General features: G+C 54.9%; 1 protein-coding gene across 3 annotated transcripts; it reads right to left on the bottom strand.

The window, feature by feature from the left end:
- Positions 263–2,908, bottom strand: LOC110260191 (lymphocyte antigen 6H-like). Of its 3 annotated transcripts, none has more exons than XR_002343039.1 (3): positions 1,570–2,908; positions 1,206–1,328; positions 263–881 (listed from the first exon to the last, which is right to left on the bottom strand). XR_002343039.1 is itself a non-coding variant. In XM_021088764.1 (3 exons), the coding sequence occupies exons 1-3, from the start codon at positions 1,619–1,621 to the stop codon at positions 652–654; spliced, it is 405 nt and encodes a 134-aa protein (XP_020944423.1). In that variant the 5' UTR covers positions 1,622–1,781; the 3' UTR covers positions 263–651. The 3 variants fall into 3 exon arrangements, 1 of the variants encoding a protein (XP_020944423.1); XR_002343040.1 differs by having other exon boundaries at positions 263–837; XM_021088764.1 differs by having other exon boundaries at positions 1,570–1,781.

Here is a 7,207-nt window from a genome sequence, read left to right as displayed (position 1 = left end):
AGTTTGGTCCACGCGGCCCCATGGCTTCTGCGAGCAGGATTGGGCTGGAGGCTCAGGGAGCTCGCGGAGCAGTAAGGGTCCCGGGCCAGGAGGGGAGCCCCCGCCTCACTGTGCGGATCTGGGCCCGGGCGGCACCCCTGCTCCCAGCCTCCCACCATCAGCGTTCGCCTGCCGAGCAAGAACCAGGCTGAATCAAAGTCTCCCTTTGCGCGGCTGGCAGAGGCCCCCGCCTCCCCCGAAGCACAGCCTGCAGAGAACAGGAGAATGTGGAAGGGGTTTATTTTCCGCAGAGGATGCTGGCGCACAGGTAGCCGGACCCAGGCCAGGCGGGCTGTGGCTCTGCCCTCCTAGTGGCCGGTCCAGCCAGGGCCCGGTGGCCTCTGCTTCTCGGTCGGGTGGTTGATTGATGGTTTTTGCAAATGTGCAGGCTCGCTGGGTGCCGGCGGCTGGGCTGGTCGGGTGGGTGGGCTGCGGGGGCCCAGGGGTGGCAGTGGGCCTGGGGGAGGTCCTGCGCACACATGCATCTGAGTGTGTGCGTGTGTGCGCACCTGCGTGTGCAAGAGCCTGCTGAGCTGGGCCCGCGGTACTGCCCCCTGGGACCAGGCTCGGGAACAGGGCCCCTGCCCCTCTGAGTCTTCGTCACGGGGGTCCTCACTGCAGGGCCCAGAGGAGGGTGGGGCCCAGGCTGAACAGGAGCCCCCCAGCCAGGGCCCAGAGGCTGCGCCCCGCCGGGGCCACGGCGGTGTTGCACAGGTCATTTTGGCAGCAGGTCACATCCTGCACTTCAGACTTGGGGTTTGTCGTGGCTGCCAGCTCCTGCATCATCTGGGTAGCCGCCTGGCAGGAAGGGGCACAGCTCATGAAGTAGGTCTCCCGCTTCCCTGTGGGAACCAGAGAAGGTGCCTGGAGGCGGGGCCTCGGACCGCACTCCCCTCCCCAGCTGTGCTGGCCCTCCCTTCCCAAGCTGGGAGCCTGTCCGGTCCCACCAAGCCCCTGACCCCCGCCCTAGGAGGTTTCTAGGAGCTGGCCCCTCTCTGAACAGATGGGGACACCGAGGCAGGCCAGGAAGGGGCACAGGTCTACCCCCCCGCCCCGGCTGGCACGGACCTTGGCCCTGCTGCTTTCACACTCCTTCCAGAGGCACAGGGAGCCTCAGAGCAGAGACCCTTCAACCCACGCCCACGCTCTGGGCGCTGGAAACTCACCACTGGCCGTGGCCACGGTCATCTTGCTCTTAAAGCAGATCGAAGAGTCCCAGTTGCACTGGGTGGTCTGACAATGTCTGATGTCGTCGATGCCGGAACAGATGTAGCACGACAGGCTCCAGGCTAGGCCGGAAAGGGACACAGGCCCAAGGGACACAGAGGGTGGGAAGGGTTCTGACCCCTACTCACCAGGACCACGGCTGCATGGGCGATGGCCGCTGGGCCCCTCAGAAGGGTGGCCCCTTCCCACCCTCTCAGGTCCTGGAGGGCAGACCGCCCCCCCTCCCCGCCACGCGCTCACACTCACAGGGGAACTGCCGCCCGTGGCCCCCCAGGCAGGTCCCTCCGCTGCCCTGGCACTCACCAAGCTCTGAGCAGAGCAGCACGACCAGCAAGACGAGCCAGGGGCCTTTCATGGCTCCTGGAGACAGCGCGGGTCCGTGGGCCCCTGTGTCGTACCCGGCTCAGGCTCCTGCCTCCCCTCTCCAAACCCTGGCCTTCCCTGGCTGACCCTCTGCACCCGCTCACCACCAGCTTCAGACTCCTTTCAGAGAGCCAGCGTCTGAAGCCACTTCCCAAGGGGCCGCTATTATGTCCCCCAGGGGCCCTGAGCCCCACCCAGAGGCTTGCGGGGCTGGGCTGGCCTGTCCTGCCTCCACCCTCATTCACTGGTCAGCCCACACCCAGGACCTTGAGTTCCAGACCTGCAGGGTGAGTGTCGCCAAGCCCTGGGTGGGAAGGAGCGATTGGCAGAAATCCAGCCTCTTTCTTCCTTAGGCACCCTGGAGGGGGGGAAAGCCGGGACGGAGCTCCCTGCTCTCTCCTGCCCCCTCCTTCTCTGCCCACCCCCCCCCCCCGCCCCACACGCGGATGCCAGGCCTCTCTGCCTCCCCGCATCGCTGTCCCCTGCTGGCTAATCCTTGTCCTCAGCCTCCCTGGGCGCTTCCTGTCTTCCCAGCGAAGCCCGTGGTTGGCACACACCCGGTGACGGATTTGGATCAAGAGCATCCTGCACTTGCTGTGAATAAAGTGGGCCTGTGACGATGCCGCCCAGGGCTGCCCCAGGCCCACGCAGGAGGCCGTGCTTGTCCGCCCATCTCCTAGGAGGTGGGGCACCCTCAGAGCCGGTGAGGGGGGAGGCACACAGGCTCCATTTCCAGAACTCTCTCTGGGGCAGACCTGCCTGTCCTTCCTGCCGCTGAAATGTTGGAAGCCGAGGCAGAGCCTCGGAAGGAAGATGTATGTTATACCCCAGGTCCCGGGAGGTGGGGGGCGGCGGTTACTGTGTGCCTGGGGGCCGCAGAGACACACCACCAGCCAGCTTGTGGGAACAGGCGGGGAGCAGAGAGGGGGGACCCATGGGCAGGGCCTCCCCGGGTCCGGGGTGTGCCCGGAGATCTCACTGGGTTGTTCCAGAGCAAGCAGGGAAAGCAGGATGTGGAGGCCGGGGCTGGCCTGGCGATGGCGCATCGACGCGTTGAGCTGTGAGCTCAGGTTCGGACAGGGAGCCGGGTGGCAGGCTCTGGACCAAGAACTCAGCATGGAGCGTGTTGGTTTCTCTGGAGGCGTCGCCGGACGTGCAGCCCTGGACACGCTCAGGTGCCAGGCGCCCGGCACAGGGATGTGACCTACGGACATCATATGGAAGGAAGAGCACAGCAACATCCACGCCTCACACAGACACCAAAGGAAAGAAACGGGAAAAAAGATCTCTTTTTTTCCCTTGTGATGCGAACTCAGGATTGACGCTCTTAACGTTGGTTGATAACCCCCAGGAGTGAGAATTCTCTTTCTCGTGTTGTCGGTTACATGCCCAGCCCTTCTTTAACTTACCCCTGAAAGTTGGCACCTTTGAACGAGGGTCATTCAATCCCCTCCCCTCCCCTCCCGTAACGAGAAACCTGTTCTCTTTGTCTCTGAGTTTGGTTGGTTTTGAAGCATAATTGACCTATGACTCGGGATGAGTTCCTGTTACATGGCGTGGTGATGTGCCTGCCGTTGGCATGTGTCCCCAGATGACCGTCACGGCACGTCTGGCTGCCGCCCGTCACTGTGCACGGGCGACGTGTAATTACGACTCTCCTTCGCCCGGGCTGAACGCTTCGTCCCTGCGACTCTCAGCTCGTGACTGGAAGCTTGTGCCTCGATCGACTTCTCTCCCTCCCCTGGGGCCACCCCCTGTCTGTTCGGCGTGTCTGTGACTCAGTGTCTGTTTCATTAAATGTGATCGAGGTCAGGGATCAACCCCACGTCCTCATGGATGCCAGCCAGGCTCTTCCCTCCCTGAGCCACAACGGGAACGCCCCCCAGACTGGTTGTCTTTTGATGTTGAGTTGTTTTTTGATGTTGAGTTCTTTGTGTATTTTGGCCACTAACCCCTTTGGGGATATATCGTTTGCAAACATCTTCCCCGTTCGGCAGGTGGCCTTGTCGTTTCTGTTGACGGTTTCCGTCGCTATGCAAAAGGTTTGTAGTTTGATTTCATCCCCTTTATTTTTACTTCCGTCTCCCTTGCTTGATGAGATGTGTCCAAAATAATATTGCGAAGCCCTGTGTCAGAGCGGGTACTGACTGTGTTTTGTCCGGAAGCTCCACGGTGTTAAATTTCCCTACTATCGCTGTGTTAATGTTAGTTTCTCCTTTTGTGTCTGTTAATATTTGCTTTATGTTTCTAGGTGCTCCTCTGATGGGTACGTGTATTTACTGCTGTGATATCTTCTTGGGTTGATCCCTTTAGCAAAATGGAGGGTTTTGTTGTTTTTTGTTTTGTTTTGTTTTGTTTTGTCTTTTGTCTTTATCTTTTAGGGCTGCACCTGCAGCATATGGAGGTTCCCAGGCCAGGGGTCCGATCAGAGCTACAGCTGCCGGCCTACGCCACAGCCACAGCAAGGCGGGATCTGAACCACATCTGCGACCCACACCACAGCTCACGGCAATGCCAGACCCTTAACCCACTGAGCGAGGCCAGGGATCGCACCTGCATCCTCATGGATGCTAGTCGGCTTCGTGAACCCCTGAGCCGCAGCGGGAACTCCGAAGTGAAGGATTTTTAACCCGCTTCTCCTCTGTCTCTGCCTCTGTCTCATCTTTCTTTTCCTTTCTCTTCCCTCCCTCCCTCTCTCTCCACCTCCGTCCTCTCTAAGTCCGAGGGAAAGATAGGATCCAAAGCCATCCGTCACCAGGAGTGAAAACGAGTCTGGGTGCCAAGAAGAAGATGGAGAGCCACGGGACACCCAAGGACACGTGCATTCAGGGCCGCGCCACACGTCAGGGCCAGCACGGACCAGCCGCCGTCAAGGCCGAGGCCACGACTGAGGGCAGGCTGGAGCTAAAGCTGAGGCCCGTCGAGCCAAATGCCTGGCTGGCCGGGCAGACCTCCGGGTGCTGTGCCGTCATGACAGGCCCCCAGAACAGTTTGGGGCCACCGTGCGGATCAGGCCTGTTGCTGCCGTGGCCCATAGCTTTTCCCCTTGGTCACCCGTCACGGTGCACTGCAGGCCATCAACGCAGGGCGGGACCAGAGACGTGGCCGTGGGTGTGCATGTGTATTTGTGTGTTTCATGAATTGTTTATTGTGATGAAATAGACACTTTATAAAATCGGTGATTTTAACCGTTTTAAATGTTCTGTTCTGTGGCAGCAAACGTAGAGACATGTTCTGCACAGCTGCCACCGCCGTCCGGCCCCAGAACCTCTCCTGCTTCCCACGTGGAAACGCTGTACTCGGGAAGCCCAGGTTCCCCGCCTCCCCCTCAGCCTCTGGAAAGCGCTGCTCTGTGCTCTGCCTCTGGATCTGGCCCCTCTAGGGCCTCGTTTGTGGAACCGTGTAACGTGTTTCCTCTTTGGCTTATTTCCAGGAGCGTGTCTGCGAGATCTGGATTCTGCCATCCTGCACCGTGTGTCAGCATGTCCTTTCTTTTCCTTCTTTCTTTCTTTTTTACTCAATGAATTTTATTACATTTATAGGTGCACACCAATCATCGCAAGCCAATGTTATAGGATTTCTATCCCACAACCCCAGTTCATCCACCCACCCCCAAACTGTCTCCTTTGGAAGCCATGAGTTTTTCAAAGTCTGTAAGTCAGTTTCTGTTCTGCAAACAAGTTCATTCCGTCCTCTTTTCAGGTTCCACCTGTCAGTGAAAGCTTTGATGTTGGTGTCTCACTGTCTGACTGACTCCACTTAGCAAGATAATCTCTGGGTCCATCCGTGTTGCTGCAAATGCCACACTTTCGTTCCTTTTTATGGCTGAGTCACATTCCATGGTGTGTATGGACCACCTCTTCTGGGTCCACTCCTCTGTCGATGGGCACTGAGGTGGCTTCCATGTCTGGGCCATTGCAAATAGTGCTGCAGTGAACATCGGAGTGCGTGTGTCTTTGCGAGTCGTGGTTTTCTCTGGGTAGATGCCCAGGAGTGGGACTGCTGGATTGAATGGCCATTCTGTTTTGAGTTTTCGGAGGACTCTCCATACTGTTTCCCACAGTGGTTGCACCAATTTACAGTCCCCCCAGCAGTGTCCTGGGGTTCCCTTTTCTCCACACCCTCTGCAGCACTTACTGGTCGGAGACTTTTGGATGATGGCCGTTCTGGCTGGTGTAAGGTGGTACCTCAGCGTGGTTTTGATGTGCATTTCTCTAAGAATGAGTGACGTGGAAGATCTTTTCATGGGTTTCTCGGCCATCTTATGTCTTCTTTGGAGAAGTGTCTGTTTAGATCTTCTGCCCATTTTTGGATGGGGTTGTTTGTTTTTTTTTTTTTGGTATTGAGCTGTCTGTGGGAGGTGTTTATAAATTTTGGAGATTAATCCCTGGTCAGTTGATTCACTTGCAAAGATTTTCTCCCCTTCTGTGGGTTGTCTTTTCGTTTTGTTTAGGGTTTCCTTTGCTGTGCAGAAACTTTTAAGTTTAATTAGGTCCCATTTGTTTATTTTTTTTTTTAATCGTCATTATTCTAGGAGGTGGATCTGAGAAGATATTGCTGTGGTTTATGTCGGAGAGGGTTTAGCCTGTGTTTCCTCTAGGAGTTTTATAGTATCTGGTCTTATATCCAGGTCTTGAATCCATTTTTGAGTTTACTTTTGTGTATGGTGTTAGGGAGTATTCTAATTTCATTCTTTTACAAGTGGCTGTCCAGTTTTCCCAGCACCACTTATTGAACAAGCTGTCCTTTCTCCATCGTATATTCTTGACTCCTTTGTCATAGATGAGTTGGCTGTAGGTGCATGGGTTTACTTCTGGACTTTCTATCCTGTTCCAGTGATCTATATTTCTTTGTGCCAGTACTATATGGTTTTGATGACTGTAGCTTTGTCGTATAGTCTGAAGACAGGAAGCCTGATTCTGCCAGCTCCATTTTTCTTTCTCAGGATGGCTTTGGTTATTCTGGGCATTTTGATCTTCCAAACAAACTTTAAAATATTTTGCTCAAGTTCTGTGAAAAATGTCCTTAATAATTTGATAGGGATTGATTGCATTGAATCTGTAGATTTCCTCAGGTAGTATAGCCTTTTTGATAACATTGATTCTTCCAATCCAAGAACATGGTATGTTTTTCCATCTGTTTGTGTCATCTTGGATTTCTTTCATCCACGTCTTATAGTTTTCAGAGTACAGGTCTTTTGCCTCTTTAGGTAGGTTTATTCCTGGGTATTTTATTCTTTTTGATGTGATGGTAAATGGGATTGTTTCCCTAACTTCTCTTTCTGCTCTTTCATTGTTAGTGTATAGAAATGCAGTCAATTTCTGTGTATTGATTTTGTATCCTGCGACTTTGTCAAATTCGTGGATGAGCTCTAACAGTTTTCTGGTAGCGTCTTTAGGATTCTCTAGGTATAGTATCATGTCATCTGCAAACAGTGATAGTTTTACTTCTTCCTTTCCAATTTGGATGCCTTTTTTTTTTTGTTGTTGTTGTTGTTGTTGTTGTTGTTGTTGTTGCTATTTCTTGGGCCGCTCCCGCGGCATATGGAGGTTCCCAGGCTAGGGGTTGAATTGGAGCT

The sequence above is a fragment of the Sus scrofa genome, chromosome 4 (assembly GCF_000003025.6).
Source record: "Sus scrofa isolate TJ Tabasco breed Duroc chromosome 4, Sscrofa11.1, whole genome shotgun sequence".
Taxonomy (NCBI): domain Eukaryota; kingdom Metazoa; phylum Chordata; class Mammalia; order Artiodactyla; family Suidae; genus Sus; species Sus scrofa.
Note: the sequence above shows the minus strand (reverse complement) of the source record. Positions and strands in the feature narration are given on the sequence as shown.

Coding starts and splice junctions, on each gene's coding strand:
- LOC110260191 (XM_021088764.1), bottom strand. CDS start 1,621: ATGAAAGGCCCCTGGCTCGTCTTGCTGGTCGTGCTGCTCTGCTCAGAG. Junction 1,329..1,569: donor GCTGCTCTGCTCAGAGCTTG/GTGAGTGCCAGG, acceptor TTTCCGGCCTAG/CCTGGAGCCTGTCGTGCTAC. Junction 882..1,205: donor GACCGTGGCCACGGCCAGTG/GTGAGTTTCCAG, acceptor TGGTTCCCACAG/GGAAGCGGGAGACCTACTTC.